The following is a 21,215-nucleotide window of genomic DNA, read 5'->3' as shown; positions in this document are numbered from 1 at the left end:
ATAAAAACAACAAAAATAATAAAAGCAAAAGCAATAATAATAATAATAATGAAGAAAGCATAATGATAAAATAAAAATATTTTATTATACAATAATATAACAATAACGATAATATATACAAAAATAAACAACAATATAAAACTCATGATCATGTGATCAGGCTTGTGATCACTCCACTTTTCTTCTGACCTTCAGTCCTGACCTGATCAATTTGTTCTCCAGTGTTGGAACGTGAAAATCCCATCATGCTTCAGTGTACTGAGAGAGATCGCAGACACCACTGTGCAGAAAGTAAACACACATACTGGCATGAGGAGTCCTTCATCGGGTTTGTACTGTAGTTCCATCCTTTTCCACTTGGTGTCACTGCGGGTCTGAACTGGGAGGTAAGATGCTGCAAGACAGAAGATGGACGTTACAGGTCAGATAACACGATGCAGATCAGATTTTACATGAATCAATCATCATTTTCTTTTTTTTCTATTTTATTTATGTATTTTCTCCCATTTTCTCCCAGTTTAGTGTAGTCGGTTTGTCTCCCTCTGCTGGTGGAGCCCTGATTGCAGGTAAGGTGGGTATATTGCTGCTCACGCTTTCTCTGACCCACGTGCAGCCCTCAACGGAACCCTTTTCCACCAATGTATTCTGCTAATCGGGGTCCTTACACAGCGCTGGAAGACCTCACCCACATAGTCCGGTCATCCTACCCTGCAGGCACTGCTAATTATGCCCACTAGATGGTGCCCAGTCGACCGGTGGCAACATCAAATATCCCACTGTGCCACCTAGGCACCCATTTTCTGATTAAAAAAATAAAAAGATTTGTGCCCAAACTGAGGTCCATAAAGACGTTTTGACATGTGGTGTGTGGGGAAACTCAACAAGAGAAACTCACAATAATGCATATGGTTTTGGAACAAGATGTAGAACAAGCTCATGGTTACCTAGGTGTCCACATACTTTTGGCCATTTAGCATGTGTAGGCTGTATATAATGAATGTGACATGAACATGTTGTGGTCCTTTAGAGTTCAGACCAGTTTCATAGCAGTGGTAATGAACCTGTCAGAACTTTGGTCACTGGACGTCCAACATGCACACAGAAATGTGTCCGAATACCAACGATCCAAAGTCACGACCAAAGAATTCTTTCATGATCTGAGATTTTTGACCGTGACCACAGAACGTGTCAGAATATCTTACTGTGTAGAGCTAACCACAGCCAGAAGAACTTACACCACTTTCTCCAGGTTACAGTCTGGATCCTTCAGAAGATCGGACAGCAGCTTCTCTCCAGATTCTCCGGGTTTATTGCCGTTCAGATCCAGTTTGTTTAGGTGTGACGACGGATTGGATCTTACAGCTGAAACCACAGCAGCACAGCCTTCATCTGTAACACTGCAGCTACACAACCTGCAGAGAGAGGAAAGAACATCGTACCTACAGGTTCTGGACGCAACATCATCATCACTATCACACTGAAGGCCACGTTCAAAAGTATTTCCAACAGTTTAGCCATTCCCAATTCCCTATTACAATTCCTCTGCTGGTCACACCACCTCCATGCTGACTGAGCAAGGTCGGAAACTAGCACTATACTTTGATTCAAAAGAGAGAAAGCAACAGGGAAAGGATTCACACAAAGATGTATAATAATAGGAACAGTTATAAGAATAATAATTATAGATAAGCAATGTAAAATGATTGTTGTTCTTTAGAAGAATGAAAGCTTTGGAGGTTGAGGAGTAAGTAATGCACAGATACCTGTACACACCTGTACACACAGCTCGTGACTGGAGTAAATAAAGGTGCACGTTTGTGTGGTTTATACTGAACTTTATACTTTGTTTTTCTCTCTTTGTAGGTTAATAAAGTGCCACATGACAGATGAAGGTTGTGCTGCTCTGGTTTCAGCTCTTACATCAAACCCCTCGTCACGTCTGAGAGAACTTTATCTTAGCTACAATGATCTCGGAGGTTCAGTGGTGAAGCTGCTCTCTGGTCTACTGAACCATCAGAACTGCAAACTGGAGAAACTGGAGTGAGTTACTGGTTCGGAAACGACCCCATCAGGGTCCAGCATGATTGTGACGAACCAAGCACCACTGAGATGGGTGTTAGATTATTAGCTTATTAGGTTCCTTTTGCGGCTCAGTACATGTATTGAGACAGTCGTAACCCAGAGGGAAGCGCTTTGGGTCAATAATCGGAAGGCTGCGGGTTCAAATCCTGGCTCTGCCGTGCAGCCATTATTGGGTTCCTAAGTAAGGTCCTGAACCCTCAGGGGGTTTCAAAGATGCTGGGATATGTATATAAAGAACTTCATTGTACTCTACAGGTGTAGATTTATATATGACAAATAAAGGTGTTCCATATATTTGTATTTGGACCCACCCCCTTCATTTCCCAATCTAGTCATATCCGATTCCCATCTGTGAATCAATCCACTGCCGCTTGCACAAACCCCGATCTGATCAGGAGTCCAGTGTCCAGTCTGGGGCCACTTCTTATCACCTTTCATTGTTGGGTTCCCACACAGAGCCGTATCGTGTACGAAGAGCCACGCTGAGCCTCATGTGACCCCCCCTCCCCACCTTCCCTCCCTTCAACACAGCCAGTTGTGTTTTTGTGGTCACCCGGCCAGGTCAGCGGCTCTGCTGAGATTCCAACTTACAAGTTCTAACACTCCGCAGTGGTGTTAGCCATTATCAATCTACTGCGCCAACTGAGCCTGAATGTGTTGCTGATGTTACAGGCAGTAAAAACGTTCCGTAAACATGACATAGCGTCCTAATCCCAACTCTCTTCTGTTTTGCAGGGTGTCTAACTGCAGAATTCCAGGTGAAGATTGTGCTGCTCTGGTTTCAGCTTTGAGATCAAAATCATTACAGATGACACAACTGATTCTGTAACAGGGCAGGGTCAGGTGTATCAGAAAATGAACCCAGTTTATATTATGCTTAACTGGGCCGAGTCTGGGCCGAGCAGGTTGCCAACAGAGGAGCCAGCGAGAGAGAAACCCTGACTAGCAACGATTCTCAGCTCAAGGAACCTATAGAGTGAACAGTTTGTGCCTTTTCTACCCCTGTACACACCAACAAACAAGGAGAGTCAGAAGAGAACTGCTGAATAAACCGACCAGTAAAGAAACCAGAGGGTAACTGGTGTAATAGTACATGCCTCACATGCAGAGGAAGTGCTATATGGACACTGTGTGGGTTCTACACTAATGTACTGTATACACAATATAATATATAAAAGTCTAGAAATAGAGTGTTTTATTTATTTTGTGCAAACTGTGTTCTATGTGTCTGGAAAAAGGCAAAAAAAAATCTTTTAGCTTTTCTATTTATTTAAAGTTGATGCCAGTCAGTGTGACCAGAGTCACTAGATATAAATAAATTCTGTAAATATCTTGTGTTGGTGTAAATACGTCTTTATATCCTCATGTCTGTTATGTGTTTTCTTTACTTGCACCAAGTTATGTAGCTCTTATAACTTAATTGTATGCAAAAGTGCTAAACATGACAATAAAGTCTGAGTCTAAAAAGCAGAAGAATGTAGTTATTGTGTTAAATCCACGTTGTTCTTGAGAATGATTCTGGAATGATGTGTGTTATTAGAAATTCTCATAAATATAGAAGATACACAATAAACAATCATTTTAAATATGAAAATGCATGGTTACCCCTGGGGTGGCACAGGTGGCTCTGTCGCCTGACAGCAAGAAAGTCCTGGGTTTGATCCATTCTGTGTGGAGTTTGCATGTTCTCCCCGTGTCTGCGTGGGTTTCCTCCGGGAGCTCCGGTTTCCTCCCACAGTCCAAAAACATGCAGTCAGGTTTACTGGAGACACTGAATTGCCCTATAGGTGAATGGGTGTGTGTGTGTGTGTCTGCCCTACGATGGACTGGCGCCCCGTCCAGGGTGTTACTGTGTGCCCATTGATAATAATAATAATAATAATGATAATAAAAACAACAAAAATAATAAAAGCAAAAGCAATAATAATAATAATAATGAAGAAAGCATAATGATAAAATAAAAATATTTTATTATACAATAATATAACAATAACGATAATATATACAAAAATAAACAACAATATAAAACTCATGATCATGTGATCAGGCTTGTGATCACTCCACTTTTCTTCTGACCTTCAGTCCTGACCTGATCAATTTGTTCTCCAGTGTTGGAACGTGAAAATCCCATCATGCTTCAGTGTACTGAGAGAGATCGCAGACACCACTGTGCAGAAAGTAAACACACATACTGGCATGAGGAGTCCTTCATCGGGTTTGTACTGTAGTTCCATCCTTTTCCACTTGGTGTCACTGCGGGTCTGAACTGGGAGGTAAGATGCTGCAAGACAGAAGATGGACGTTACAGGTCAGATAACACGATGCAGATCAGATTTTACATGAATCAATCATCATTTTCTTTTTTTTCTATTTTATTTATGTATTTTCTCCCATTTTCTCCCAGTTTAGTGTAGTCGGTTTGTCTCCCTCTGCTGGTGGAGCCCTGATTGCAGGTAAGGTGGGTATATTGCTGCTCACGCTTTCTCTGACCCACGTGCAGCCCTCAACGGAACCCTTTTCCACCAATGTATTCTGCTAATCGGGGTCCTTACACAGCGCTGGAAGACCTCACGGTCATCCTACCCTGCAGGCACTGCTAATTATGCCCACTAGATGGTGCCCAGTCGACCGGTGGCAACATCAAATATCCCACTGTGCCACCTAGGCACCCATTTTCTGATTAAAAAAATAAAAAGATTTGTGCCCAAACTGAGGTCCATAAAGACGTTTTGACATGTGGTGTGTGGGGAAACTCAACAAGAGAAACTCACAATAATGCATATGGTTTTGGAACAAGATGTAGAACAAGCTCATGGTTACCTAGGTGTCCACATACTTTTGGCCATTTAGCATGTGTAGGCTGTATATAATGAATGTGACATGAACATGTTGTGGTCCTTTAGAGTTCAGACCAGTTTCATAGCAGTGGTAATGAACCTGTCAGAACTTTGGTCACTGGACGTCCAACATGCACACAGAAATGTGTCCGAATACCAACGATCCAAAGTCACGACCAAAGAATTCTTTCATGATCTGAGATTTTTGACCGTGACCACAGAACGTGTCAGAATATCTTACTGTGTAGAGCTAACCACAGCCAGAAGAACTTACACCACTTTCTCCAGGTTACAGTCTGGATCCTTCAGAAGATCGGACAGCAGCTTCTCTCCAGATTCTCCGGGTTTATTGCCGTTCAGATCCAGTTTGTTTAGGTGTGACGACGGATTGGATCTTACAGCTGAAACCACAGCAGCACAGCCTTCATCTGTAACACTGCAGCTACACAACCTGCAGAGAGAGGAAAGAACATCGTACCTACAGGTTCTGGACGCAACATCATCATCACTATCACACTGAAGGCCACGTTCAAAAGTATTTCCAACAGTTTAGCCATTCCCAATTCCCTATTACAATTCCTCTGCTGGTCACACCACCTCCATGCTGACTGAGCAAGGTCGGAAATTAGCACCCGCCTCCTGTGACACCTGAAAACTCACCAGCCCCTTCTTTACACCAACCAGTGGTGGATTCTCACAGAGAGCTGCATCATCATAGCACCCATTTCTCCAAAAGAAACTACAGTAATATTCTGGAGAGCATTTGCGAAAGCAGTTTGGTGAGTTGTCTGTCTGTGAAAAGCGAACATCTCACCTGAGTATCTCCAGTTCACACTGTGGGCTCTCCAGACCCCCAGAGAGCAGCTTTGCTCCCGAGTCCTGCAGCTGATTTCCACTCAAGTCCAGTTCCTTCAGACTGGAGGACTTTGAGCCAAGGACTGAGGACAGAGCTGCACAGCTTTCCTCCGAGAGATTACAACTGCACAGCCTGGAAAAGAAACGGCGATAGATGAGGACACTGGAATGTCTTCTCTCTAACAAAGATCCAAACGTGTGTTCACAGGTTCTGATTTAATCCCTGAAGATCCATTAATAGATCTTTTCAAAATGGTGTGTGGATGTAAGATGGTTTCACATGATGACTTCAGATTCATCACGACAAGCCTTGTGGGAAATGCAGTTGACACCACCTTTAAGACACCTTTAAGCTACTCAGCAAGCAAGACAGCAAAAGTAGTGTACTGAGGTAATCAGGACACCAAAACAACCCAGAAGATATTACAGGGATGGGACAACACCAGAAACAACCAGACCCTAATCTTGGAAAATCTCAATCTTGGAGAGATGCAAATACCAGAACTTCAAGTTCTAGGACCTGGGATCTGAGATCTGACGATCACCAGTGGATGTATGGATGTTTTACCAGTATGGGATTCTCTATGAGAACCATGTCCATTATTCCAGACTTAAAATGAAAACATGCAAACCGACTATCAAGACCGTCAATCAAGGTCTAGAGCAGAGGGACCATCCGGTAACTTTGGACTTTTGAACATTGGATCCATGGAACCCTACTGCAAGGGCACAAAATGCAAAGCCACAAACTCTCCCTATGCAAAGTTAAGCATATGCAAAGTTACAACATGCGGATGTTTACCTCAGTATCTCTAGTTTACAGTCTGGACTCTCCAGTCCAGTAGAGAGCAGCTTCACCCCTGAGTCCTCCAAGTTATTGTCGCTTAAGTTCAGCTTTCTCAGATTGGGGTTCGAGGTAAGAACTGAGGACAGAACTTTACAGCTTTTCTTGGTGAGGGAACAACCACACAGTCTGGGAAGGAAAGAGAGAATGTCATGTCAGTAATCTGTCCAAACTATTACAGGTTGTTCATGGCTGGTAGCTGGAAGATGATTAGCTGTGGTCTAAAGTGGGAGGAACAGCACTGTTGGCTTTCCTAAATAGACTTATTTATGAGCCTAAGCATCTAGGACAAGCTGGTCTTCAATAAGAGCAATAATGAAAAACACCAAATGGTACCAGACATCTGGCTAGTTGACCTGTCCACCTTTAGCCTGTCTACTTCAGTGTCTTTGAGCTCAGTTTTTAAGTTTTGAACATTGTACCCCATGACCCTGCAAGGGTTGCAAATCATACACATGGTGGTTGGCGGGTTGCATGTATCTCAGAGGAAGCACATGCTAGTCTTCACCCTTCCAGACTGACTTACCAATGTCTTAAATGTCTTAAATAAGTAGAAAATTGGGTAAAACAGCAAACACACTTTGAGGTTACACCACAACGATTGCGTTTCTGAATGGAAAATCAACCCACCTTAATTTCTCCAGCTTACAGAGTGGATTTTTCAGTCCAGCAGAGAGCAGCTCCACTCCAGAGTCCTGCAGATCATTGTCACAAAGGTTCAGCTCTCTCAGACTGGAGGAGCCAGAACTTAGAACCGAGGACAGAACTTCACAGCTTTCCTTTGTCAGATTACAATGATACAACCTGAAAGAAAACATGAATATATTGTAGATGACAGCATGGTAGAGCTTCTAGATCTTCAACACAGGCACCAAAACCTAACAAGTAACTCACTTTAGCTTGCTCAGTTTGCAGTTGGGATGCTTGAGTAGATTGCAGAGCATCTTCAATCCTGATGATCCCAGTTTATTATAGCTCATGTTGAGTTCGCTCAGGTGGGACGAGAAGTTTGATGTCAGAGCTAAAGCCAGAGCAGCACAACCTCCGTCTTTAATACCGCATCGTTCCAGCCTAGCATGGGACAAAGCTTACACTTACTGACAGACACACATTAAATATACATAAACATCCAGCAGTTTGAAATAATGCAATAGGTCCAGACTGTCATACAGTTGTGTCTATGTCTGAGTCTGCTGATTATAAGCTGAATCAGATTCCTGCATGTGGTTCCACTTCTCATGGTTCTCTAACAGGCAGTTCTGAGGGAAATTGGACTAAATGGGGGGTTCTCTGTCCCCACAACTTGATGCATTCCACAAGGTGAGCATCTGAGATCAACATGGTTGATTTTACAGGACAGGCTACATTATTATTCTGAGATTAACACCATGATAATGCTTGGGAGATGATTCTTGACACACCTAGAAGTACCTAGAAGTACCACCCACAGATCAGGTATAATGACACTAAAGATCTCACCACAGTGTCTCCAGTTTACAGTGTGGATTCTCCAGTCCAGCCGAGAGCAGCTTCACTCCTGAATCCTGCAGGTTATTGTGACTGAGGTCCAGGTTCCTCAGCCTGGAGGAGTCTGAGCTGAGAACCGAGGACAGAGCCCTACAGCTATCCTCTGTAATATTACAGCAACACAATCTAAAGAGAAATCAGAGTCGTTAGAGAAACATCAGCGCATTAAGGTAACTGACCCAGCAGTGACGTCTTCAGAAATGAATCTACTCACATGACTTTCCTGGATTCCTTGACCACGGGCAGCAGCCTCAGGAGACATTCGTCCGACTTGTCATACTTTTTAAAGTCAAACTCTTCCAGCTCATCTTTTGAGCTCAGCAAGATGAACACCAGAGCCGACCACTGAGCAGGAGAGAGCTTTGTTCCACTAAGGAGATTGTAACCTTCAGTGTTCAGGTAGGTCTGGACTTCCTGCTCTAGGGAATCATCGTTTAGTTCATTCAGACAGTAGAACAGGTTGATGGACTTCTCTGGAGAAGGATTCTCTCTGATCTTCTTCTTAATGTAATCGATCACATTTTCTGGGTTGCTTTCACTTGGTGGCAGTAGGTCTCGTAAGAGAGTCTTATTGGACTCCAGTGAAAGACCCAGAAGGAAGCGTAGGAAAAGGTCCAAGTGACCGTTCACGCTCTGCAAAGCCTTGTCCACCGCATACTTCAGGAAGTCAGACATGTCCGACTTGAACAAAAAAGACAGAAAGCTGGTCTGTTTGGGTTCATTTTTACTGATGAAGGAAAGTAGAGCGTACAGAGCAGCAAGGAACTCCTGAACGCTCAGGTGCACAAAGCTGAAGACCTTCCCCAGGTGAAGACCAAACTGCTCTCTGAAGATCTGGGTGCAGACACATGAGTATCCTGTTACGTCTTTTACATCAATGCCACACTCTCTCAGGTCTTCCTCATAGAAGATCAGGTTTCCTTTTTCCAGTTGTTGGAAGGCCAGTTTTCCCAGCGCCAGGATCATCTTTGTAGTCTGTTTATGGTCCTTTTGGTTCTTGTGTTTGAGTTGAAAGATCAGGAAGTGGGTGAACATTTGAGTCAGAGTTTTGGGGATCTCACCACCTTCTGCTTCACCCAGCATTCTCTCTAGAACCGTGGCTGAAATGCAGCAGAAGACTGGAATGTGACACATGATGTGGAGGCTTCTTGAAGCCTTAACGTGTGAGATGATTTTATAGGCCATGTTCGGATCACTGATCTTCTTCCTGAAGTACTCCTCTTTCTGAGGGTCGTTAAACCCTCGTACCTCTGTTACCTGGTCTACACACTCAGGAGGGATCTGATTGGCTGCTGCTGGTCGAGTGGTGATCCAGAGATGAGCAGAAGGAAGCAGGTTCCCCTTGATGAGGTTTGTTAGCAGAACATCTACCAAGGCTGGTTCCTTAATATCCGTTAAGATCTCATTGTTCTGGAAGTTTAGAGGAAGTCGACACTCATCCAGACCATCAAAGATGAACACGACCTTGTAGGCATCACAGTGCAGCACGTTTACTTCTTTCAGTTCTGGGAAAAATCGATGCAGAAGGTTCATCAGACTGAGATGTTTCTCCTCCATCAGGTTCAGCTCTCTGAAAGGAAGTGGAACCATGAAGAGAACGTCCTGATTGGCTTTTCCTTCAGCCCAGTCCAGAATGAACTTCTGCACCGAGACTGTTTTTCCGATTCCAGCGACTCCTTTAGTCAGGACGGTTCTGATGGACGTGTCTGTAAAGAGCTCGCTGCATTTGATGGGTTTCTCCTGCATCACTGGTCTCCTGGACGTGGTCTCGATCTGTCTGATCTCGTGTTCTTTATTGACGTCTCCGGTCCAACCTTCTGTGATGTAGAGCTCCGTGTAGATCTCAGTTAGAAGTGCTGAGCATCCGTGCTGGGAGATTCCTTCATTAATTCTTTTATATTTCTCAGTCAGTCTGGATTTGATTTTGTCTTGATACACAGAAACCAGCTCTAACAAACAGAAGACCACAGTGAGAGCCGATATATGAAAACAATCGCCAACTTAGACTAGCAGTGACTCTTTTTTACTATTTTATTCCTTTTTCTCCTAATTTATTAAAGCTAATTACTCTTCCACTGCTGGAGACCTTGATGGCATCAGAGGAGGGTATATTCACCTGACACACGTCCTTCAACTATCTTACACTTACATCAATGTAGTAATGGAGTAATGACCCAGAGTTCTTACTGGTGCGTAGCATGTTGGCGAGGTCCATCATGTTCATGCTCTTCAGGATAGCCAGCGTGATCTTCAGCGCCCCCTCTCTTTTCTGAACCTCATCACTCTCCACCTCTCCACTCTCAGTGGATGCTGGACACTCTGGACTCAGTAAGTCCTTGAACTTGGTCAGCTCGTTCTTCAACACAGCGACGGCCTTCTCCTCGAGTTCCTGATGGACAAAACGACAATCCACAACCTCTTAAAGTCACCACATGAGGGGAGAGACGGACCTCACCCCATGACCAAAAATCAACAGATAGTTTAAGACAAAAGTATGTGGACACCTATATGTTCTAATGATTGGGCGTCGGTATAATAATAATAATAATAATACATTTTATTTATATAGCGCTTTTCAAGATACTCAAAGACGCTTTACATAAGACAAATAATCAAAACAAATACGTACATACACCATACAAATCATAGTACAAAATCAAAATAGTACATCAACATCAAGAATAATTAAGATAAAAACAAAGAGAGCAGCATAAGACAGTTCATTAAAAATTAGCTAAATTATGAGAGAGAACAACAAATATAGAACAATTTCTTAAAATTAGACAGAAACAGGACAGATTTACATGCAATCAGGAAACTGAAAACTTTACAAGTTTTAGGATCTAGGACTTCACATTTCTGTCGTGATCTAAGTATAAAAACTATTAAAAAGAATAGCAAAAATAAAAGCATTTATTTCGTGTTGTTACAAGTTAAATGCCATATTGAATAGATGAGTTTTGAGAAGTGACTTGAATTTGGACAGGTCAGGACAATCTCGTAGGTGTTTGGGGAGAGCATTCCATAAAGATGGAGCAGCTATGGAAAAGGCCCTGTCACCCCAGGTCCGGTGCTTGGTCCTAGAGGGTATGGACAGTAGGTTAGCCTCAGAAGAGCGAAGGCTACGGGAGGGAATGTGCTGATGGAGCAGGTCGGTGAGGTAGGATGGGGCCTGATTATGGAGAGCTTTGTGAGTGAATAGAAGAATTTTGAATTGAATGCGTTGAGCAACGGGAAGCCAATGAAGTTTTTGTAGAACAGGTGTAATATGATCACGGGAGCGAGTATGAGTAAGGAGGCGAGCAGCTGAATTCTGGATATACTGAAGTTTTTTTAGGATTTTGTTAGATGTACCATAAAGGATGCTATTGCAATAATCAATTCTGGATGTAATAAAAGCATGAATCAAGGTTTCGGCGGCAGAAAAGGAGAGTGATGGACGTAGACGTGCTATGTTTTTTAGATGAAAGAAAGCAGTTTTGGTGATGTGATTTACATGGCGGTCAAAAGAGAGGTTGCTATCAAAAATTACACCAAGATTTCGGATGTTAGAAGACGGAGACAAAGTGTCATTATCAATGGTAATTTGAAAATTTTTTGTGGTTTTTGCCAGGGTTGTAGGACCTACGATGATCATATCTGATTTTTCACAGTTTAATTTGAGGAAATTAGCTTTCATCCACAATTTCATTTCAGTGATGCAATTTGTCAGAGTGGAGTGAAGTTCAGTATTAATGGATTTGGAGGAGATGTAAAGCTGAATATCATCAGCATAGCAGTGGAAATGTAAACCATGCCGACGTATGATGTCACCAAGGGGGAGCATATAAAGAATAAACAAAAGGGGACCTAACACTGAGCCTTGGGGAACGCCTTGGGACAGTGGAGCAATGGCAGAACTACAATTGTTGATATTAACAAACTGTTGTCTGTTTACGAGATATGACCTTAACCACAAAAGGGCAGTACCAGTGATGTTGACAGAGGATTCAAGGCGGGACAGAAGAATGGAGTGATTAATGGTGTCAAAAGCTGCAGTAAGATCAAGGAGGACGAGAATATTAATTTGTCCAGAGTCTGAGGAAAGAAGAAGGTCATTTGTGACTTTGAGGAGGGCTGACTCAGTGCTGTGCTGGGGGCGGAAACCAGACTGAAATGATTCAAATAGATTATTGGAATTTAGGTGATCTTTGAGCTGTGAGGCAACAACACGTTCCAGTATTTTCGACAGAAATGGAAGATTGGAAATGGGCCGAAAGTTACTCATAATGTTAGAGTCAAGTCCAGGTTTTTTAAGTATGGGAGTAACAGCAGCCAATTTGAGTGATTGAGGGACTGAGCCAGAACTAAGAGAGGAATTGATTATCTCTGTGATAAATGATGAGATAACTGGAAAACAACCCTTAACAAGTTTTGATGGAGCAGGATCCAAAACACAAGTGGAGCTTCGCATCCCTGTTAAGATCTCAGATAGGTCCAAATGAGACACAGGTGAGAACTGAGACAGAGGCTGGGTAATAAATTGAGGTGAGATAGGCGGAGAAACAGAGATGACAGGGGAAACTGTCAGAAAATTGTGGATATTCTCAACTTTTGTTTGAAAAAATGAGAGGTAAGAGTTACACTTGTCAACTGTAAAGGAATTGGTAGTATTGTCAACTGGTTTGAGAAGTTTATTTATTGTGGAAAAGAGAGTCTTAGGATTTGTTGATCCAGCATGTATGAGTTCGGAATAGTAAGTGGATCGGGCTGCCGTAAGAGCGTCTTTGTAATGTTGAAGATAATCAGAATAAATCTGATAATGTACTGTTAGACCGGTTTTCTTATAAAGTCTTTCAAGCTGGCGTTTACGGGATTTCATTTGGTGAAGCTCAATTGTGTACCATGGTGCGGAATGACTAAATGAAACAAATTTGGTTCTCAAAGGAGCCAGCTCATCAAGACATGAGGCGAGTATGTCATTATAGTAATCGACAAGGTCAGATGAATTACTAGACAGTACAGGACAGACAGACATCTTTTTAACAAGAGAATCTGAGAAAGCAGAGGGAGAGATATATTGAAGATTCCTGAAGGATATTTTACGTTTAGCTCTAGTGATGGGCCTAGTGACCTCAATGTCCATGATGATTGTCAAATGATCAGAGACAGTAAGGTCATGGCTGGACGGCTGATGAACTAGGACACCAGTAGAGCAGACAAGGTCAAGAGTATGACCTTTTTTATGAGTTGGAAAATGTATATGTTGTGTGAAATTAAAACACTGTAACAATTCCAAAAATTCCCTGGCAAATTTACAGTTGTTGTCATCAATATGGATGTTAAAATCACCCATAAGCAGTACAGAGGATGAGAGGGCACTAAGCTGGGTTAAAAAATCTGAAAAATCAGAGAGAAAGGAAGCGTTTGGCTTTGGCGGACGATAAACTACAGCAGTGACCAGAGGAGTAGGCCCTGACAACTTGAAAGCCAGGTGTTCAAAAGAAAGAGCAGCAGGAAAAGACAAAGTGGTTATTTTAATATCATCCCTATAGACTGCAGCAACACCACCACCTCGCCCTTCCATACGAGGTTCATCAATATACGAGTATCCCATTGGCGTGGTCTGATTTAACGTAAAATAATCCAAGGGTTTATGCCAAGTTTCAGTGAGACAGAAAAAGTCTAGTTCACTGTCAGATATAAATTCACTGAGTACAGTACTTTTTGTGTTGAGTGAACGAACATTAAGCAATGCCATTTTCAAGTGGTATTGTTGTGTAGTTGGCTGTGAGGAACGAGGAAGAGAACGGAGATTATATGAGGTATAAAAAAGAACCACAGCACTTACATCTTCTACACCCACCACATACATGCTTTGTGTGGGTATACAGTTACCGACTGTAGCTCATCAGTTGCTCTTTGCACTTTCCCCCCCTTTGCTACCCTAGCCATTAATACAAAACTTGGACACAAAACCACGCTCACCTTAAATACGGACTCCAGTTCATCCCTGCAGGTGCTGCTTGACTTTGGTCCCATTGGGTCTCTGAGCAGAATAAAAACACTGAATTAATTCATAAAGATCTGAACCTGGTTCATCAGGTGGGATTGGATTAGTGATGAGGAATCATAATCGTAAATTTATACTGACCTCGGATCAGAACTACAGACTGGGATTCTGAAGTTCGTCCCGATTTCTCTTGACTGGTCGCTCTTTATGGAGACACAGCAGGGCTCGGGGGAGTCTGGTCTCCTCATGCTGGTGCAACGATATAACACAATCAGATTAATCAACAAGCATTAAGTCCAAATAGGAACTGATTCATCAGCACTTCAGTGTATTTAAAATAAAAAAATTAAAAATTCATTATATGCTTATCAGTTAAATATCAGTTATCAGTTCAGTACTAAATAAATAATAATAATACCAGTAATAAATAATAATATAATAATAACACCAGTAATAAATAATAATAATAATAAATAATAATAATACCAGTAATAAATAATAATAATAATAATAATAATAATAACAATAATAATAATAATATTACCAATAAATAATAATAATAATAATAATACTCGTAATAAATAATAATAATAATAATAATAATTATACCAGTAATAAATATATAAATAAAAATAATACACCATATGAACAAATGCAGACATTTGACTACAAGCTTACAGCCATAACAGCCTCCACTCCACCCAGTGTGTCTGTGAGAATTTGTGCCCATTAAATGAAACGAACACAAAGAGTACATGTGTGTATATACAGTAGAATCATGGTTATTTTGTTCAGACCTGTTTAGTTGCTGTTAGATAAATAAATGAACTTATAAATGTAGAAATACAGATTCTGATACCAAAATCTCCAACAGTATTTTGGTGGCGCCGGAATCTGACAGACATGGTGAGTCTGAGATGATGCTAACAGCCAACATCAGCGGTGCCAACCAGCTAGCCAGCAGAGAATTCCATACATTATGTTTTTTTACAGACCAGAAGTTGTGGATGATACAGAGAGAGCTGCAGCTCATGAGGACCTTCCTAAAGATCTGAACCTGATCCATCAGGTGGGATTAGTGATGAGGAATCATAATCGTGAGATTATACTGACCTCAGATCAGAACTACAGTCTCTGCTTCCGCTTCTGAAGTTCATCCCGATTTCTCTTGACTGGTCGCTCCTCATGGACTCACAGCAGGACTCGGGGGAGTCTGGTCTCCTCATGCTGGAGTAACAGTATAACACAATCAGATTCATCAACAAGCAACAAGTCTGATCTCAGCAGATCATCAGCACTTCAGTATAAATGTCCAAATATCTAAATCATTTAAAATCATTCCACAGACCAAAAGAAAAAATCCAAAACTCTGAAAGGTCTGACAGCTTTCCTACCACCTGCCAATCCATTTGAAGGGATTTAGAACATAAACAAACAAGCTGCTTCATAACATTGTTTATAATATTTCTGAAACAGTGGAGTAAATATAAAGACCAGGATTCTGATCTTCGTTCCTCAGGGTTTGAAGGTTTTTTTTACCTTTGTTTGGAGCAGCAGTCTCTTCGTCTGATGCTTGCTGGTCCACACTGGTTCCTGATCTTGGACCCACAGTAGGACTCTGGTGAATCTGATTTCTTACCCTGAATCAGACTGTAACATACAGAAATTCTCAACACTTCGATTCTATAGACATTATTTAATATTTACTATCACAAGACCAGCTGAGTCTGAACCTTCATGTTGCATCATTAGGATGTCAGGTAAAAATATCTGAACCATGATTCTTTTTCAGAAGAAAGACGTTTTACACGCAGATCCACACGTACAGAGTTTCTTACGGCTGTTCTGTACCTGTACACTGTGTTGCTATTAGAAACCAGGTGTGGTCACTTCAAAACATTCCACACGAAACTGGAATTGAAATCATGCCAACGCTGCTGACTATTATTAAAATAAATAATACATTATCGTCTGTTTTGTACCATGAGAGTTCTGCAATCGATCAAACAAACTCGCTGTGATGACGCCCTTCCCTAAACTAACCCAGAATCGATTCTACACTCTGACTCCGAGTCTTCAGACCAAGTGTGGAAACTCAAAACAATCAGATGTTTCATTCTGGTCGTCTGTAAGCTGTGATCAGATCAGTCTGATCCATGTGATGTGATCCTCTCACCTCTGGTCTGTCTTCACTCTGGGTTCTTCACTCATTTCAGAAGCTTCGTGTCTTCATACAGAACAGAACCGTGAATCTGGACACAATCCCAAAAACAGTCCCGAATCCCTGTGTGAGATCAATCACTGCATGATCAGATCAGATCAGAGTCTCATCTCACCGAGTCATGAAGGAAACAGTGAATAAACCTTCAGACCTCCGTGTTTGAGCTCTGGATCTTCACCGTGTTGGTTTTGTTGTTACTGCTGCAGTGATCCAGTTCAGTTTATCTTGATAATCACAGCTACTGAGTCACTGAACTGGTTTAGCTGGTTTTATTGGGGGAGCGGGTGACTCTGGTTTACACCTTTACACAACGCAGCAACACACCTGTATAAAGGTCACATCCACCTGCAGGGGGACGAACCGGAAATAAACATATTATTATTATTATCTTTATGTTATCGATGTTATCGACTATTATTATATTGTTATTATTATTATTATTATGGTTAATTTTATTACTTACTATTATTACTTTATTAGTAGTACTATCATTATTATTATATTATTATTAACATCCTTATCATCATTATTATGACTATTATATTGTTATTATATCATTAATATATTATTATTGTTTTGATTATTACTATATTTTTATTGTTTTAATATAATATCATTATTGTTATTACTTATTATTTATATTACTTATTATTTATTTTATTATTAATACTATCATTCTATTATTATCATTATCATTAATATTTTTTTTTAATTATCGTTTTTATATTTTCGTTATTTTTATAATTACCATTAACAATTAATATATTTATTTATATTATCATTATTATAATTATCACTGTCATTATCATTATGACTATTATATATATATTTTTTATTATATCATTAATATATTATTAGTTTTGATTACTATATTTTTATTATAACTACAGTATATTATTATATTACTATTATTATTTATTTTATTATTAGTACTATCATATTATCATCATCCTCAATATTTTAATAATTATTGTTTTTATAGTCATTATTTTTATAATTACCATTAATTTCTTTATTAACATTGTCATTATTATTATCATTGTTATTAATATTATCTGTTATTACTATATTATCATTATAATTATTACTATTATTATTCTTATTTATATTATCATTATAATTATCAATCAATAAAATGATTATTATTATAATTTACTATTATTAATATCATCATTATTATTGTGTCTGTTACCCTCATGGCCAGGTGTTCCAGTACTTTAGGTGATATAGTGTTCTCCCCGGTGTGTGTATGTTATGTATTTTAATAGTTAAATGAATATTAGAAGTGTGAGTGTAGATCCGGAGCTCTGTGTAGACGTGTGTGTAGACGTGTGTGTAGACGTGTGTGTGTGTAGACGTGTGTGCAGGTACAGGCACTGTGTTCTGAATCTCCCGCTGTATTTAATCATGAACAGACCACGTTTAGATGAAGAAGCTTTATTATTTTATTGTTAAATAAAACTGTAACTGGAGTAGCAGAAAGTACAGAGTGAAAAACGGTTGAAGTCCCCACAGGGATGGTACGATGAGGGAGGGCGGTGCTTCCCCAGGATGGTCCTTCTTTCTGTGCTGGATTCAGTCCCAACATCATACAGCGATCTTTGTGTTTCTGAAGCTGGAGTTATCTCTGTACCAGACACACACACACACACAAGTTCTGACGTTACTGACGTGTGTCTGAATACTTACGACCCATAATGTAGTTTATATTACACACAACAAAACATTAGGACCCCCCCTGGGTTGATGGTGCAGGATGTCGTTGTGTGTTTTGTACTCCATGATGGTGTGTGTGTGTGTGTGTGTGTGTGTGTGTGTGTGTGTGTGTGTGTGTGTGTGTACATACTTGAGGCTGTCGTTGTGTGTTTTGTACTCCATGATGGTGTTGGGTGGAAGGTTGAGGACTCGTCTCAGTGTGTCTCTGATTCTCGACGTCGTCACCTGATCACTCGCCGTTTTATTCCAAATGGACAGAATATCCTCCTGTCAATCACACACACACACACACACACACACACACACACACACACACACACACACAGAGTTTTTATAACGGATGCCCTTCCTGATGTAACCCTCCTATTTTTATCCAGGCTTGGGACCTTCACTGACAGGTCAAGTGCACCTGGATCTGATGGGAATAAATGGAAATCAAACCAGAGAGGTTTCAGGTTTAACACACTGCTGTACCTGGAAGCGGATGGAGACGACGACTCCACACACCTCCTCTCCCACCATGAACTGCTCTCCCAGCATGGCCAGGATGATGTTCTCCCAAAAACGAGACGCCAGGCCCTTACGTAACCGGATGATCCATTTCCCTCCGTTCTTATTAGCTTCATCCTACACACACACACACACACACACACACACACACACACACACACACACACACACACACACACAGTATTACTGACAAAAACTAGTACCGAGTAAAACTGAATTGTACACACACACACACACACACACACACACACACACACACACACACACACACACACACACACACACCTCCCACATGGGTTTGATTCCCTCTTTGAACAGATGAAAGTCACTGTGACCCGTCAGATCTCCAGGACGAACCAGATGACTGTAGAACTTCCAGAACTGTTCCACCTGCACACACACACACACACACACGTTTACACATACACACATCACTACTACACACATAATACACTTCATGTACCGTGTGTAGGTGTGTGTAGTGGTACCGAGGCCACGGTGCCGATCTGTCGGATGTTCTGCTCGTAGCTCTGTGTGTTTGCAGGTCTGCTGGGGGTTCTGCGTGAATACCAGAAGGTGTAGTTGTACTGAAGAGGGTGTTCACCTGGAGCTGGGGTTATCGTCTACACACACACACACACACACACACACACACACACACACACACACACACACACACACACACACACACACACACACACAGAAAGAGAGAAAGAGGTCTGGTTGTTGTAGGATTCCACATCATACAGATCTGCACAATCCACCTCTAAACCATATCCTGAAGGATCAAACAGCCAGTATGGGGGTACAGCTACACCCCTGCTGCACAATTTGCTCTGAATTGTAAAGTATTTAATTGAGGCTTGTATCTCATAGCCACACCAAAATCCAAAAAGCCTGAATAAAAGCACAGCTGTAACATTTATAAATATTGGGATACACGTTCTGAATCACTCAGATGTCGAGTCAAGACTTTATTCTGTGCACATCAACCAACACTCACTCAGGTCATCAACACACAGCAATGACAAAATCATCTGATCAATGAAAGATATATTATTAATATGTATTAATAACATGATCCTCCCGGTCTATAAGTGGTGTGTGTGTGTGTGTGTGTGAGTGAGTGTGTAGGGGTGTGTGTGTGTGTGTGTGAGTGTGTAGGGGTGTGTGTGTGTGTGTGTGTGTGTGTGTGTGTGTCTGTGTGTGTGTGTGAGTGTGTGAGTGAGTGTGTAGGGGTGTGTGTGTGTGTGAGTGTGTAGGGGTGTGTGTGTGTGTGTGTGTGTGTGTGTGTGTGTGTGTCTGTGTGTGTGTGTGAGTGTGTGAGTGAGTGTGTAGGGGTGTGTGTGTGTGTGTGTGTGTGTGTCTGTGTGTGTGTGTGAGTGAGTGTGTAGGGGTGTGTGTGTGAGTGTGTGTGTGTGAGTGAGTGTGTAGGGGTGTGTGTGTGTGTGTGTGTGAGTGTGTGTGTGAGTGTGTAGGGGTGTGTGTGTGTGTGTGTGTGTGTGTGTGTGTGTGTGTGTGTGTGTGTGTGTGTGTGTGTGTGTGTGTGTGTGTGTGTGTGTGTGAGTGTAATACACACGTACTTTCCTCCTGTTATTATTGTTGTTATTAAGCGACGTGTTGCTGCTGTTTTCACTTTCATTCACGTTTTTGTCCTGCAACAATTCTTCATCTTTTAAACTGCAACACAATCAAAATAACATCATTAAAATCACATAAATCATTTAAATACTAAAAAAATAAAATATTTTAAATACATTTCATATTATTCATCTAAATACTAATAGAAATATAAAATCCACATTTAAGACTATTAATAATAATAAATAACATTCACATTAGGAGTCAAAATCAGAATAATTACAAATATAATCACATAAATTATTTAAATATAATAATAATAATGATAATAATCATTTATAACAATAACTAATAATTATAATAGGCAACATAGTAATACAAAATACACAATAACAATTATATTTATTTGATTAATTATTTTTAATATCTCAAATATAAATGAATAAATGTAAAACTATGTTGTATGTGTTAATAAATGTTAATATTAATAAAACTCAACAATAAAAATGAACTGTGCGGAACACTGTTACCACCGTATATTTACTGAATCGACAAAAATACAATAATAAATAAAAGAAACTTTATTAATAAAACAATAACCATAATTACTTATACAAACTAAATATTAATTAAAAACAATCACAATAAAGTCGAGCGATGTGCTAGCCTTAGCGTTAGCATTAGCTACTTTTTTTCCTCCCACCGCTTTTCAAGCTCTTTTAACGCCGGAGAAACGTGTCGGGAAAGGGGTGTGATTTACACACCACCACGGTTCAGCCCAGTGAAGCTAGCTGCTATTAGCTAACATGCTAACTTACTTCTCGAACTGATTCATTCCGTCCTCTTCTAAAGCTCCTGTCTCCGTTATAATCCCGTTATGATACTTCATAAAACAGAAGGTGATGATAATTATTCACTTCTATTAAGTAAAAACAAACAAAGAAACTGAAATATATCTAATTTGTTAGCGAATCTAAAACAACATGCTAACAAGCTAATACATGGGCTGCGTAGGGCGCATGCGCAATTCAAACGAGGTGAACACTTAAG

General features: G+C 40.7%; 2 protein-coding genes across 2 annotated transcripts in view; both read right to left on the bottom strand.

The window, feature by feature from the left end:
* The window catches only part of LOC134333832 (NLR family CARD domain-containing protein 3-like), a 560,375-nt gene extending 544,027 nt beyond the window's left edge, over positions 1-16,348 (bottom strand). The window contains exons 1-13 of the mRNA XM_063015997.1: positions 16,314-16,348; positions 15,677-15,787; positions 15,251-15,364; positions 14,279-14,386; positions 14,113-14,173; positions 10,333-10,534; positions 8,360-10,094; positions 8,098-8,271; positions 7,249-7,422; positions 6,577-6,747; positions 5,734-5,907; positions 5,194-5,370; positions 1,344-1,412 (exon numbers count right to left, since the gene is read on the bottom strand). Coding sequence (XP_062872067.1) covers positions 1,344-1,412; positions 5,194-5,370; positions 5,734-5,907; positions 6,577-6,747; positions 7,249-7,422; positions 8,098-8,271; positions 8,360-10,094; positions 10,333-10,534; positions 14,113-14,173; positions 14,279-14,386; positions 15,251-15,364; positions 15,677-15,787; positions 16,314-16,348 — 3,305 coding nt within the window. The remainder of the gene's footprint in view (positions 1-1,343; positions 1,413-5,193; positions 5,371-5,733; positions 5,908-6,576; positions 6,748-7,248; positions 7,423-8,097; positions 8,272-8,359; positions 10,095-10,332; positions 10,535-14,112; positions 14,174-14,278; positions 14,387-15,250; positions 15,365-15,676; positions 15,788-16,313) is intronic.
* Positions 16,349-17,779: 1,431 nt separating this feature from the next.
* eif4e2rs1 (eukaryotic translation initiation factor 4E family member 2 related sequence 1) lies at positions 17,780-21,167 on the bottom strand. The gene is made up of 7 exons (XM_063015410.1): positions 20,984-21,167; positions 20,168-20,264; positions 19,073-19,207; positions 18,870-18,974; positions 18,549-18,701; positions 18,205-18,341; positions 17,780-17,985 (listed from the first exon to the last, which is right to left on the bottom strand). The coding sequence occupies exons 1-7, from the start codon at positions 21,052-21,054 to the stop codon at positions 17,946-17,948; spliced, it is 738 nt and encodes a 245-aa protein (XP_062871480.1). The 5' UTR covers positions 21,055-21,167; the 3' UTR covers positions 17,780-17,945.
* Positions 21,168-21,215: the final 48 nt, after the last annotated feature.

Source organism: Trichomycterus rosablanca, chromosome 19 (genome assembly GCF_030014385.1).
Source record: "Trichomycterus rosablanca isolate fTriRos1 chromosome 19, fTriRos1.hap1, whole genome shotgun sequence".
In the NCBI taxonomy this organism is placed as follows: domain Eukaryota; kingdom Metazoa; phylum Chordata; class Actinopteri; order Siluriformes; family Trichomycteridae; genus Trichomycterus; species Trichomycterus rosablanca.
This window is presented reverse-complemented; position numbering and strand designations above follow the sequence as displayed.

What these genes read in the sequence shown, in the direction of transcription:
- eif4e2rs1 (XM_063015410.1), bottom strand. Translation starts at nt 21,054, where the DNA reads ATGAAGTATCATAACGGGATTATAACGGAGACAGGAGCTTTAGAAGAG. An exon ending in ACAATAATAACAGGAGGAAA is followed by an intron (nt 19,208 to 20,167) that starts GTACGTGTGTAT and finishes GTGTGTGTGTAG; the next exon opens with ACGATAACCCCAGCTCCAGG. An exon ending in ACACACAACGACAGCCTCAA is followed by an intron (nt 17,986 to 18,204) that starts GTATGTACACAC and finishes TGTCTGGTACAG; the next exon opens with AGATAACTCCAGCTTCAGAA.